The 15,361-nt window shown below is 34.7% G+C and overlaps 2 protein-coding genes across 2 annotated transcripts in view; one reads left to right on the forward strand and one right to left on the reverse strand.

Moving 5' to 3' along the window:
• LOC148282169 (diuretic hormone receptor-like) overlaps positions 1 to 4,040 on the forward strand; it is a 66,172-nt gene extending 62,132 nt beyond the window's left edge. Inside the window, exons 8-9 of the mRNA XM_088225530.1 lie at positions 3,721 to 3,906; positions 3,996 to 4,040. Of these exons, the coding sequence (XP_088081656.1) occupies positions 3,721 to 3,906; positions 3,996 to 4,040 (231 nt within the window). The remainder of the gene's footprint in view (positions 1 to 3,720; positions 3,907 to 3,995) is intronic.
• A 2,947-nt stretch (positions 4,041 to 6,987) lies between these two features.
• On the reverse strand, positions 6,988 to 7,811 carry LOC148282170 (uncharacterized). Its single transcript, XM_088225531.1, has 2 exons — positions 7,203 to 7,811; positions 6,988 to 7,080 (listed from the first exon to the last, which is right to left on the reverse strand). Exons 1-2 carry the CDS (start codon positions 7,809 to 7,811, stop codon positions 6,988 to 6,990), a joined length of 702 nt encoding a protein of 233 aa, XP_088081657.1.
• Positions 7,812 to 15,361: the final 7,550 nt, after the last annotated feature.

The raw sequence follows: 15,361 nt of genomic DNA on the forward strand, positions 1-15,361 counted from the left end.
TTATTTTCCCATTCTAGGTAACTCCCACTATTTTACTCGTAAATCTTTAGCAGTTTATCTAAAACATTACGGTTTTACCTTTTCCGAAAAGTTCTATCATGGATCAGATGTTGAGTAAAACCTTTTACTAAGTTATATGTTGGCCCGAACCTTCATATCAATTTCAATGAGAGCTGGCTTGACTTCAGTTGTAACTTTGAGTTAATGTTTTGCCATACCCTGTAAACATTAAATAATTCAATTGGATGTTAAAACATAGTTTGTACATCTAAACTTTCATAAATATACATGTGTGTCGTATATCGATCGATTCATCATCATCGCCATTTCCTAGTCCGTACCCATAGTGCATAGGGAACTGCATTGTTTATTATTTAATACATCAATACAAAATGTACAATTGACGTTTCACAGCAGAAAATATGCGACTTAAAATAACAGCTCAACTGCCACATATCAAAACCTGGTAAATGTTTATTTTTTTTAATGTTCAGAGAGGCCAAAGAACATATTCAAGCATGGCCATCATCCATCGAACAATTTGAAATGTTCCAAATCTCATTGATTCAATATTTTTAAGCCCTAAGGTACTGATTTATGTTTTGTTCTAGTCACTACACTGTATTTTAATTATCACGTTATTCTGAAAAACGGGAAAGGGTTTGTGTACCTTGGAAGAAGATGAAAAACCTAAGATGGTAGAACAAAAAGAGAAGTCAACTGCCGCATACATCAAACAAGGCTTGCGTTCAAAGATTTTCCAGTCAAACAGCATGGTCCTGAAGCTTCGCAAGCAACTTTCCAAGACATATGTATGGAGCATATTAATGGTTTTTTACCGGAAGAGATAAAAAAGACTAGACGCGTTTGAGATGTAGTATTACCGAAAAATATTAGGAATTTCCTGAAAAGATCACATCAATAATGACGAGGTTCTCAGTAGAATCGAAGAAGGGAGGCACATATTCAAAACCATCTCAGAGAATCGAGCCAATGAATCGGCCATATTATACATCATGAGGGTCTCCTACATGACATAATAGAGGGAATGGCTGAGAAGACGAATTGCAGAGGGCGCCCCCGACAGAAGTATTTAGAACAAGTCCGCGAGGACTTGAACTGCGCCTAACTACGTTAACAGCTCTCCAGGGAGTTAAATCCAGTCCTTGTCTACAAAAATTTGGACAAACTCAAAATATTGTTGATAAATCCACATGGTCCATGAAGACGTATAGAAATTGAAAAAATATTTTTTTCAAGTGTTGCCTAGTGAAAGGTGTAGGTGTAGGTGAAACAGTAGTATGTAGGTGAAATAATTTAATTAGATGAATCTCACGAGCATAAATAAAGGTTTTAGCTCTTTAACTTCACAAACATCAACAGATGAAAGAATTGAAGGAATATAGATGTTCAAATATGGGCAGAATAGTGAATGTTACACAGTGTGTAAAGTGGCCACTTAAACCAGCCAATGACGGGTCATAAGCCCTGTAGATGTTTAGACTTCTATATCAGATTCTCTTAAATGTTCTCCATCTCTGTTGTAATATGTTTATGTAGCATATGTTTGTATATTGTGACGGGTAACATTTGCTACTTGTCATAGAAAATAATTACAACCAATCTTTCTAATTTTGCCTGTGGCGAACGCATCTACCGATGTGGTTTTCAATTAAGCTTTCTTCCGTGACATAATTTGAACTGCGTGGACGGTCGCATAGCGCTCTTTGGGAAAAGGGACTACGTTGCTTGTAAGTGATCTTGATTACTTTGATTCAAACCGATTTAATTTCTCTAGACATCCCAATAATCTTTTATTTAAATCCACCTAACCGAATATCTTATGTATATATCTCGATGTGATAATAAAATCACATGGCCAGCGCCACGTTAACAAAGTTTTATTAATTCAATGTTAATGTATTGCGTAGTACTAAAAAAAGCAACAAAATGTATTTTGTCTAAATGGGAATAAAACGCATCAAGAAACGGTCTTGTGGGTCAAAATATGGGTATGTTTTTAGAATCTTTCTAGGCGATGAGATCATGGCTTTTTAATGGAAGCATCATTCACTGGACCCAATGACAGATCCAACCAGACGACCCGTAACTTCAGATAAAACACTTCAAATCATTCAAGCAACCGGCCAAGATGACATTTTTCAAGACTCCGATTTCCACACGTCGCCATTTTTTTATTCTTATTTATGCAAGATTTCGGTCATGTAATTTTGTATATTTTTAACAAAAAAATGTTTCATAGGTATTTGTAATGAATTCTGAAATCAAATTAAAATTTAGCTTATAAAATTAATGTATTCCTGTTGTGTTATTAAATTCATATGCTGAAAAGTTTTTATTTCAAATATTTTCTCTCTAATTTATTAATGTTATTTGTATAGTTAACTTCGAGCCCATTAAGACCTGTCATGTTCTGGCGTTGTAGCTTAAGCTAGGGTTTCCTAGGACAGCGGCGCCCGTACCTTAACGGCCGTAGTGAACGGTGATGCGGTGGACGGCCGTCGTAACGGTGACTAGAGAGTGGTTTTATTTTTTAACGATGTTTTCAACACCGTTTTCCTAGGAAACCACTCTCTAGTCACCGTTACGACGGCTGTCCACCGCATCACCGTTCACTACGGCCGTTAAGATACGGGCACCGCTGTCCTAGGAAACCCTAGCTTTAGCCAGTGGCGATTGATTTTGTGAATGAAGGATCGCGGGTTCAGGAATATAATTTCGCGTCAACTCTTTCGAACTTCAACTTAATATTTATTTATCGATCCTTCACGAACAAATTGTAGCAACGTGCCTTAGAAATCAGCAAACAAAGGTTCGTTTCATATCACTACTTATTATCATTTCCCTATCCGCATCCAGGTGTATAGGGCACTGCATTGGCACTCCGATCGCAACGTGTCTGGATCATTTTTGTTGCATAAAAAATAAATTTACCAATCTTACGCTTTACGTGCCGAATCATTGGCAAAATTTTAATTATCTTCTAAATACTAAAGACTTTTAATTCATAGACAACCCTCGTTCATTAAAATGTGAAGGTGATACCTTCTTTAAAAGCTTACTCGGACGGAAAATTTGTTGTAAAAGATCCCCTTCGAAGAATATCCTTCCTATTTAAGTTCCTGCTTGTTTATTCTTGCCAGGTGTTAAACCAATTTACCTTTGGCGAAGTCCTTGGGAAGAATGATCGAGCCATTAAGTATTCCTCTTAGCAATGTTGATCTTTTTCACTTAAAATTATCAATTTTAAATAAAAGTTCTCTTTTAATCGTATATTGTCCTGTTCGTTTTTGGGGTTTTTTTCGATTATTTTTTCTTATTTTTATTTTACACAAATAGTTCATATATATAAGGTATGCCTAACTAAGTTTTTTTCCAAATATTTTTATTATACATTAAAAATAATGTACAAAAGTAAACAAAATCTAGATCGCGCAAAACTAATAATAAATTAAAGTTTATTGGCGCGTTTCTAATACATTTTTATTTTTTTCTTTTGTAGTAAATTATCACAAATTATCAAAATATCAAAAAAATCATTTGTCTGAAAAAAATACAGAATTTTGAACTTTGAACATAAGAAAAAATAAAATCTTGCATAGAAGAAAGAAATATGAAATAATTTATTTTTCAAACGGTTTTCTTTTTAATTTATATTGAAAATTAATTATATTGACAAGAGAATTTTTGATCCATCAGGTGTTAATTACGAAGTTACGCTCCGCCAACACTCTTGAGACTCAACAATACCGCAAGGCTACCAAAGCTCTTCTGGTCCTCATACCGCTACTTGGAATCACCTACCTTCTAGTGCTCTATGGACCAACTAGTGGGTACTCCGCTGAACTTTTCGATTACGCAAGAGCTATTCTCCTCTCCACACAGGTAAGAACTTTGAATGACATAATTAAACATATAAAAATGTTTTTTTTGAAATATGCATGTTATTACATAAAACAAATGTTCGTCGTAAGAGGCAAAATGAGCTGTTCACAGTGGAGTTCTGGTTCCGACCCTGATGTATGGGAGCGAAGTATGGACCATGAAAAACAGGGATGAAGAAGGCTGAATGCTGTCGAAATGTGATCTTTCAGGCTAATGTTTGACTAAACTATGAACGATGGATGCCCAAATGTCGACATCCGTATATTATGTAAGGCTTAGATTAGCATTATCGACAAAATCAAGGAAGAAGCTCTACGCTGGTTTGGACATGTAGAGTAAATGGACAGCGAAAAGACGGCCAAAAAGATTTACGATGCGAAACTTGATGGATGTAGAAATGAAGAAGACTGAAAAATTTTAATCTGACCAAATCCAACAAATATTAAAAAATGGAAATGTCAGAAGTCAGAATAATCAGCGTTCGTGCATGAAAATATGTATTAATGTAGAGGTATGTATTAATGTAATGTAAAACGAAATTTATGTTTTGTTTGGTGAACTATCGTACTCGGTAAGGAATACTTTTTAATTATTTAATTATTACAATTTAATAAGAAATAGTGTTTTATTTCAAGATAAGTTAAAATAGTCTGACTTAACCAAAAATGCACCGGTACGCTAATGAATATCCAGTTTATTAATTACTTTTTCGACGCATAGCCCGAAACGCGAAATAGCTACGTGGATGTGTCGTGCTTTCTAATGACGCAGGCGGGGGTTCGAGTCCATAGGGGTTCCATTATTTTTTTTTGCAATGATGTTTTTTTAAATTGACTAACTAACTAACTACCATCACGCCATTTCCCCAGAGGGGTAGGCAGAGAGGATAGACGCCACATCACTCTGTCATGGCACACTTCCTTTGCTTCCTTCACATTCATACATCTTCTCATGCACGCACGTCGATTATTCCGACTTTTCACATGACCACTTTTCAAGAATTTGTTGTACTTGATCATGCCATGTCTTTCTCGGCCTTCCTCGACTTCTACAACCAGACACATTCGCATCATAAATCTTTTTTGCCGTTCTTTCATCATTCATTCGCTCCACATGACCGAACCATCGCAAAAGACCTTTCTTAATTTTGTCGATAATGCTTAACTCAGCCTTGCATTCTGCTCTAATTTCGACATTAGGGCACCTATCATACATTGTTTTTCCGCACATTCCCTGAGGGATCGCATTTCAACAGCATTCAGTCTACTTTCGTCCTTTTTTCCAACTCCATGCTTCGCTTCCATACATTAGGGTTGGTACCAGAACTCTATTATGAACTGCTAATTTAGCCTCTTGCGATAGACACTTATTGCTACGACAGACTTTAAGGCACCATTAACTCTGTTACCGGCACTAACCCTCCTTTCAATATCCTTGTCCATATTTCCATCTCTAGTAAACATACTACCCAGATATACAAATTCTTCGACCTGTTTCAAACTATCTCCATTTACTACATCTTACATTCAGTCATAGTTACATTTCTTTCAAAGACCATGACGTTCGACTTTTGCACATTCATTAGCAAATCACTCTCCTTGCACACTTCGTAAACCTTTGTAACCAAGGATTGCAGTTCCTCTTCGCTGTCATCTAGGAGGACTGCGTCATCGGCGTACAGAAGGCAACTGACAGTAAGATTACTCATTTTCGCTCCCACATCCATACTTTTCAATTCTCTCATACATTTATCCATGTATATGTTGAATAACCACGGTGACATTACACATCCCTGTTGACTCCTTTAGGGATGTCAAACCAGGAAGTAATGACCCATTTACCCTTACACACGCTACACTATCTTTGTACAAGGAAGCAATAGCGCGGACAAGGTTGTCACTCACTCCATACGATAGAACCATCCATAATTTTTTCCTATCAACTCGATCAAATGCTTTTTGCAAATCAACAAAAGCGCAAAAAAGCTTCTGGTTTTTCGCCAAAAACTTTTCTGTCATATTGCGTAATGCAAATATTTGATCCATACATCCTCTACCATTCATAAATCCACTCTGTACATCCCATACTTTCTCCTTGGTCACGTTTCTTACTCTTTCTATCAGTATTCTTCCATACATTTTGCCGACAGCGCTCAGAAGACTGATAGCTCTGTAATTCCCACACTCCACCTTAGAACCCTTTCCCTTGTTTAACGGCATAACAACTGCTCTCCTCCAATCAGGTGGAGTCCTTTCCTCCTTGAGACACAAGTTAAAAAGTTTATGTAGCCATGTGAGAATTAATTTGCCACCCGACTTAATAAACTCTGCTGCAATACAGTCATACCCTTGCGCTTTACCATTCCGCATACATTTGACAACGCTGATAATTTCTTTCATACTAATCTGACTTACCTCATCATTTGCGTTCAGACACACCTCGGATAATGTCGATACATCGGCACCGCCCGAGTTACCAGTGTGCGATTCATAAACTTCCTCAAAGTATTCCTTCCATCTCTCTTTTATTCCACTCTCACTAGTCACCATTTTTCCATCCTTATCTTTAACAACTGTCATGCCTCCGCTTTCACTGCTACTCCTGGAGTTTTTCACAGCTTTCCAGAAAACTTTAATGTTTTCATGGAAATTGTGTGTCATTTTCATTCCTTCTTCATCCTTCAATTTTTTCTTCCGTTCACATACACCCTCCTTAACCTTTTTCTTACTTTCACCATACACGCGTTTAGCCGATTCATATCCAATTGTATTCTTTTTTACAGCAAGCAAATTTATCCACGCATCCTTCTTTTCTTTAACGAGTTTTTTGACTTCGTCGTCCCACCACGCATCACCTTTCTTTCTCCCTAGCGTTGTCACACCGCACACTTCTTTCGCCGCCTCGCACATACTTATTTTCAAACACTCCCACATATCGTTTATACCCATACATTCTACATCTTTTTCGTTCAGTCTGTGACTCACAGATCTTTCAAAATTATCTTTTATGTCAGCATTTTGCAGTTTTTCAACTTTGACTCTAGAAGGAGCCTGAACTTTGTTTGTTTGGGACCGCCATCCCTTAAACAGAATCACCCTTGAGACCACTAAAAAATGGTCTGATTCCATCTCGGCCCCTCTGTACACACGTGTGTCGACAGTTACAGGCTTCAATCTAGAGTCAATGATGACATAATCGATAATCGACCTTTCATTTCCTCTCTCCCATGTGTATTGGTGGATTCCTTTATGTTCGAAAAATGTATTTGATACAAAAAGGTTCCATTCCAGGCATACCTCTAGCAGTCTTTTCCCATTGTCATTCACTCTTGCATCCCCAAACATACCTAGAGCTGACTCCAGCCCATCTCTCCTTGTTCCCACCCAACCATTAAGATCTCCAGCCAAAACTATCCTTTCGCTATCTTTTTTCCCATTCATCACATTCATTAGACTCGTCCAAAACTCGTCCTTCTCAGATTCACAGTCGGAGTTGACAGGAGCGTATCCTATGATAACAAGCAATCTTGTCAGTCCGACCTTAAATCTGACAAACATGAGTCTCTCACTTACAAATTCATATTCATTCATGCCCTCTATCATTCTTGGCGATAGAAACGCAGCAACACCCCGGCAAGCTCTGTCCGTCTCAGGGAGACCGGACCAGAGAACCAGAGTATCACCGTGCTCCATCGAACCACTCCCTTTCTTCCAAGTCTCAGAGACACACAATAAATCTATACATTTATTCTTCATTATATCACACAGTTCATTCATCTTATCAGTCATACGTCCTCTTACATTCCAAGTGGCAATTCTACATTCCTGAGAATTCCTCCTCTTTGCGCCCCCCCGAGAGAAGCGACCTGATGGGTTGCGAGCCTCATCGCGGTCAGCTAGCGGCATTCTCCCATTCTACCATGACATTAAAACTAACTTATAACTTAACATTCTTCCCACATAATACTAAAAATATACACTTAATTAATTATCGACATTATATTGTACTATTTAATATTAATTATTATACCCCCTCATACTATGCTACCTAAATGCTCAACTATAATAAATGAAAACAATGACCAAAATTTTTAAATTGTATTTTTTAAATTAAATGTTTGTGCTACATTAGAAAATATTTTTACTGAAACTATTAGCTGCTGGAGCCATTTGTTAGGAATTATTTATCAAATATAAAATAGACTTGTTTTTTATATGCCATACTACCGCTATGGACATTTTATCAGAATTTTCATAGCTTACCAATTTAAAAACTTACCGCTCGCCACTGCTAGGTTGTAGCGTCTTCTTCTTGCGGTGCCTTTTCAGGTCTTTCTGACGTCGGTGATCACTACAGCAAAACCATTTCGGTCCCGTGCTACTCTCATATTCCGCAACCAGGACAACTGATTATTGTATTCACTCGTTATAGGGATTCCTGGGAAAAGATGACCAAAGTAGTATCCCGTTGCCTTCTCTGGAGGATTTTTCAGTTGGGGTTACCTTCCCCTAGCTCGTGGTGCCAGAAACTCACCTTTTATCCTCTCGTTATCTGCTGTGATTGCACCGTTTTGGGTGTGATCCCATTGCCCAGAGTTCGCGACGTGAACGTAGTGTTGCCGGTGGAATGCAACTGGGCATTCGCAGCATTTAAAAGAATCACACCCTCCAGCAAGATGTGACTCACTGCGACTCTACTGACAGTTCAAACCTCAGAACTTTTATAGAAAACCACATATTTAAAAAATAAAACATTAATTAGTTAATTCGTTCATCTTTAGTTGCTAGGGAAGCAGTTCTTTTGTGTCCTACTTATTTTTTATGCAAAACGAGCTTGAATATTTTGTGAAGTTTTTAACTCATCTGTACCCTAGAAGCAAAAAAGAACCGCTTCAACAAAAACTGTTTCATAATTAGATAAATTCGTTACAAAACGAAGTGATAGTATAATATCCCAGCAGATCTTCACACTAAAGACTGCGGATTCCTAACCAGTAGGACGCGTCTCACTTGGGGGGCCACGGCTCCAAACATAACCGGCGTACTAAAAATTATGCCATTCATCCCATTTTCGGCAAATAAACACTGCGTGTTTTTTTTCCATTATCAACTGCATTTTTGTGGGCGTGGTTTTTTTAATTCTGTAAAGAATCAAGACAAAACAAAACAATAAACTACGTGTTGAAAATAATCTTCGCTGTTCACTAACTACGAATCAGCAATTCGTTGATAAAGTGCAGCCCCAGTTCTCTTACTAGTTATAAAGACAAACTTTCGTAAGTTGATATCTTTCGAAATATTTGCAAACAGACTAGATTTTCTCCCTAAAGTTTACTTTTGGTTTAAATTTAGGTCTTAATTTGTTGCAACAGAGGAAAAACAAAGGCAAAATGGTGAATGTTATACAGTGTGTAAAATGGCCACTTAAACCAGCCAACGACAGGTCATAAGCCCTGCAAATACCACGATTTACATATTCCCTTCTAAAAAACTTTTTTCTCTCTGTTGCAACAATTTTAGATTTAAATAACAATATTGATATGGCAGGATGATCTTTTTTTTTAAAGTTTTTAAATAATATTAAAAAAAAAATTCAATGGCATTAGTATTTATAGCCATTACTAACAATAATGTCACAGATAGTAAAAAATCATAAAAAGCTTAGAAAAACCAAAAACCAAACGTAAAAATGTATGTCGTTGGTTGCGCGAGTAGTTAGTGGGTTTAAATGGTTTGTGGTTGGATGGACCGCTAGTTGATAAAGGTCCGCCTATCCTTCATCCCACCCTGTGATTTCCTAACTTCCAATCCCCAAATATTTATTTATTCTCCCCGTCGCTATGGCCGTGGGTAGCTACGGTTGCTTTTGGAACTATTATTCATTTTCATTGCAACCAACATTAACAATCTTGGTTTTTTTATCCCTGCAAAATGTATCCGCCCACATCCGCGCACCTTTTCATCTTTCGACCGCCACCGCATTCATAAAGATTCATCCCCGCACTAACACTGTGTTGTGTGCGCCGACAAAAACGAAAGACTACCGGTAAGAAAAGATTTGTAGATTTTAGCATCCGGATTCCTGTCCCTTATCCTCTTTCCTGACTTCCCAAAGGTAGGATTTTGGTTTGCTGTATTTTGTTTGGCCGCAGACTATTTTTGTCCGCATCTACTATTCTTGCGCACCGCACTTTTCTTACCCCGTAAAATTAACACATATCAACAATTCAATCAAAAATAAAATATTAAAATTAGTATATGACCTTCTCTATCTAACAGCAACTAAAGAACTTTTTGAACAAACTAAACAATTAAATGTAACTGAACTCTTTAAACTAGAATCTTTAAAATTTATTCACAAATTAACCACTTATGTAATTGTAGACGAAGAATTAAAACTTGAAAAAAACTGTAGTAAACATGAACACAATACGATAATATCATAATCTTTTAAAACGAGAAAAGGACAATCGAGACTTATAAACCATGGACTTAAATTATACAATAAACTACCAGACAAAACTTAACAAAAGACAATCTTTACAAAAGATGTTAAAAATATTATTATTTAGAGTAGAATGTGAGTTTTAAAAGTGAAAATATTTTGTTAAATGTATGTAACCCGTAAGGGTTTACGAATAATTTTTTTTTTTTTTTTTAAATGTATAAAAAAAATCGAATAATCCGACGCAAATTATAAAATTTGCCAGTGAGTATTTTAAAACGGTATACTTTTACGACAACGTGATTAGGAAATTATTTATATTTTAAATAATCCCGCATATTGGATAAACTTACAGCGAATCCATTTATAGGTTTGAATCATCAAATTTATTGAGTAAATTAATTTAGTGTGAATATAATACTGTATTAGAATTTAATTAACGATGCTTTATTTCTCTCTAAATCAATTTATTACATTGCGTCTCGCCTCAATAATAATTACTTCTGTCTAAAAGCTTAAATTATGATTGTATTCTATATTATATTCAGAATGGTGTCAATAATTAGAGATCTGAAAGGGATTAATTTAACACTTGTCAAATTGGTAATGCTAAATTTATTTACATTACAATTCTAATTTGGTATTCATCATACTTATCAGTAATGTATTTAACATGTTCGTGATTAAACTAACTGGTATAAAAATGAATGAGAATATTCAGCCGTTACCTAGTAGATAAAATAATTCAGCCCGATAAATCTCATCCACATCGATAAAAATCTCATCCATTCACAAAAGTCAGTAAATGGAAAAGTTGAGGAAATGTTGATGTTCAAATACTCGTACAGGCAGAAAGGTAAATGTTCGCAAACCAGTCAACAGGTCTTGAGCCCTCTAAATGACTAGATCTAAGTAAATAACTAGCCAAGTACAAGTCATAAGCTTTGTAAATAACCTCAATCATTTCTCTAAAAGCCACGAATAATGTTTGAAGTAAATTCCGACATTTTTGACATTATGTATTGATTTATAAAGGTGTTTTTTCACAAGAATACTTCATGGACTGATTGTCATATCTTTCCGTATCAATTTTTTTTTAAATACGCTCCAGGTAGGTGTTCCAATACGGTTCCCTATAGAAAATTACAAGGCCGACCCTAAAACGGCTTTCATATGTGGAGAGACTGGAAACTTCCGGTCTCACAACGCTGCAGGAACGGCGAGAAAGGGGTGACCTGATAGAGACATACAAGATACTCAAAAGTCACCATAGCTGCCCAAATTTGGATCCCATGTACAAGCCTAAACCAAATGCTTATCTTCGAGGCCACAGTCTCAGGCTGGAGAAAACGAAATTCAATTTAAATCCACGGAAGAACTTCCTGAGCAATAGGGTTGTTGATGGATGGAATCAGCTGGCACAGAGCTGATCTTAATGTGTAGTCTCAATGAGTTCAAAAATGGACTAGATTTGTTATCAAAATAGTTAAAGTGCGCCAACAACTAGCATATCAGTTTTAAGCTGCTCGCTTAAAATTAATAATAATAATTAATAACATTAGGTATGAAAAAAGAATTTTTAATACATACATTTCATTGATTTACGTTTCAAATATGTTTTGATTCAAACAGATTATTAAAATAGACAAATGATACTTTTTTTTTGTTTCTCTACCGAATATTTAATATCAATTATCATCCGATGTTTTTCATACTTTTGGTTTTGCTATTAAATAATATTTTTGAAATACACACGGTTTTAAACATTAAAAACCATTTATTTTTTGTATATTTCAAATTTGGCTTCATTATTTGATCCACGTCCGATTTGAGCAATTAGTTGTTAAAATTATTCTAATTGGAGGACTTCGATAAAGTGCTAAGAAACTTATCAAAAAGTAAAAATTATATTTTTTTATAAATATTTTTTTCTCTGCAGCTTTTTGATGCTATTATATTTATATCTCTAAAATCCTGATTGATTTTAAAAAAAAATTATAACTTTTTAATATTATAATTAATATTTGATAATGAAAAACGGGGAAGCGTAATATGCTTGTTGACTCGATTAAAGTCCGTATTGAGAAAATTTTATTTAAAAGTTTAAATCTCAAAATGAATTCAAATAAGGTCTTAAAATTATTGATTGAAGTACCTCTCTGTAATTATTATTTTATGGTGACTTATTAAATTCTTAAAATACGCTGAAAACGGTGATGTAACGTCTTATTACATAAAGCAAAAGATGACGAGTTAATTAATATTAAACCATTAGAAACGGTTCAAAAATTTATTTAAAAAATAATGCTTCACAAAAATCGCACTTTTCCCTCTGTCCAATTGTTCAAAGAAGCTAAACTTTTAGATTTAAGACAAAAATATTGTTCTCAATATTTAAAATACATATTTAATAACCAGAGTGTATTTACGATTAATTTAAATAGATCAAGTCAAAGAAGGGATCGCGTGCTAGAAATACCACATTGTAAAACGAAGCTAGCCCAGAGCATGCATATTTAATAGGCCCAAAAATTTTCGATTATTTTTTTTCTGATAATATTTCATTGATCCCAAACTCTCAAAATTTTCCTTCTTTTAAAAAACAAGCACTGTCCTGGATTTAAACTACAGATGTAAACTCTTTTTTTCTATGATATATTTTGTTGCCATTAAGGATATATTTATGTTTTTTTCGTTTTTTTTTTATTTCCTTTTTTAATTACTATAAAATATACCTTATAATCTTTTACATAATAAATTATTTTCTCTTTTTTAAATTTAACAAAAATATTATACTTGTCAATTTATTATAGGAGCAAAAATTATTGTATACCCACGAACAGGCCATGCCTTTGTGGGATATTTTTGTTTACCATTTTTACTGTTAATATGTATTTCACTGCTATGTAATTATCCTTTATTTTTTTAATACTCTGTTTAAATACTCTTAAAAATATAATAAAAATTAATTATGAGTATATGGGCTTTACTCATAAATTTGTCATAAAGTGCTTCAATTATAAATTTTATTGAAATATTTTACTGTTTAATTGTTTTACAGATCCAAATTATTAACGAGGTAAGTTTTTACGGAAAACGATTTAAAATAATTATTTTGTCTGTCTTCGACAAATCAAATAAGATGAGGGTAATATTGACTCCGGAAATTGCTATATTGAGTACAAAATTGGCTGGCAATTCCAAGAAAACTCGCGACTTGACGAACAAACCTAATGTACCGTTAAAATGCTAATCATCATTTCCACCCAATATTGATTTTTATTCCAAATTTAGTAATGTTATTTTTTGTGAAAATTAGCATTAGACGTTTTATACATTTTTTTGAGCTAAGTATGTTTGTAATAGGTATATAAAGGGATGAATGAATGTAAAAAGTGGTACAAAGTTGGTAACCTTGGATCTAGAGGTCCAAGGTTCAAACTCCGCTCTACGACAACTTATTTCCCGTTTTCCATCACGACTGTTTTCGTAAACAATTTTCAGAAAACGCTCTGAAAATTTAAATATTTGAGAAGAAACGCAGTAACCTTTCCTTTCCTATTGTTATTTTTTTATATTTAAAGAGAATAAAAAGAAAAATACTCGAGTTTTTATTATTTACTCAAATATTCAAATTTTCAGATCATTTCCTAAATGTCTAAAATAACTTGTGCTGGAAAAATGGATATTGAGTTGTGATAGAGTGGGATTCGAACCTAGGACCTTTGGCCCGTGAGTCCACAATACTACCACGGGACCACAACCCGCATTATTCCCATATTTTTTTCTGTATTATATCACAAGAGTAATATTTTTCTCACACAATATATATATATATTTTTCATTAACCCCTACGCTTGTTTTTTTGATAAATTGTTTATTATGGAAACTAGAACAATCCAAAACACTTTAAAGCGTTCAGTGTTACGCATTTAAGCATGACATTCAAATACAATACGTATTTTTAAAAAATCAAAACGTACTGACACGGTGAATTTATTTCTGATATTCTTTCCAAAAAAAAACCAACCAAATCGGTTTAGTTTTGAGGTGCGAAAAACGGAACAATAAAATGCCAATTTTGTCGATTTTAGCTAGGCATCAGTCCAACATGCAGCTGTTTTACATTTGTAAAAGACAAGAAGCTCCAATTCAACCATGGCTTCGTAAGCTGGACGATGCGACGAGGAACCTTATTAAGAGGATTTGAATTCTGGTGATGACAAAAATTTCCTCAAAGATAAGGATTATCAATCCTAATTAGATTAAGAACCAAATGACGCAGAGGAAGTACCTCAAGATAGTCCCAATTCTCAGAGGGCGAGGTGCATATAGGAGATTTTTATGAGGGTGTTGACAGTAACCTTTGGTCAAAGAACGCACCACCAAATACAGGAAGGACAACAGAATGTTATTTATACAACATGGGCCCTTGAGAGTATAATACTCTAAGCATGGGCCTAAGTTAGCTTGACAAATAAACATCGGGCAAATTTGTTCATATTTAAATTTATTTCAACAGAGAGTATAGAAGTATATAAGAATATGGAAGTCTAGGCAGTTACAGGGCTTATGACGTGTCATTGGCTGGTTTAAGTGGCCACTTTACTCACTGTATAACCCATGTTTGAGCATCCACATTTCCTTCTCATTGAAGGGAGATCCTTAAGGAAAAGCTTAAGCCTACCATTAGCTGTTATAGAGTCCTAGGGGACTCTGTCAGCTGCGCATAGAGGAAAGTTATTACAACAATTAACTAACTAAACTAACTTTTCCACATTCAATTTTTCAACATGTATAAATTTTTACTATTTATATTTTTCTATTATTATTTTGTATTTTGTTTTGATTAATTTGCATATTGTTTTGATTACTTGTAAATTGTTTTAATGTGTAAATAAATATTCTTGATTTATATATCGAAGAGTATCGACTGAACACGGAATTCTCTAACAAGTCGGGACATAAAAAACATATAATTGTGTCAATGTAAAATTGTGTATTTTGTGCA

Source organism: Micrasema longulum, unplaced genomic scaffold (assembly GCF_059751315.1).
Source record: "Micrasema longulum isolate JH-2025_06_02 unplaced genomic scaffold, ASM5975131v1 h1tg000369l, whole genome shotgun sequence".
NCBI classification, from domain to species: Eukaryota; Metazoa; Arthropoda; class Insecta; order Trichoptera; family Brachycentridae; genus Micrasema; species Micrasema longulum.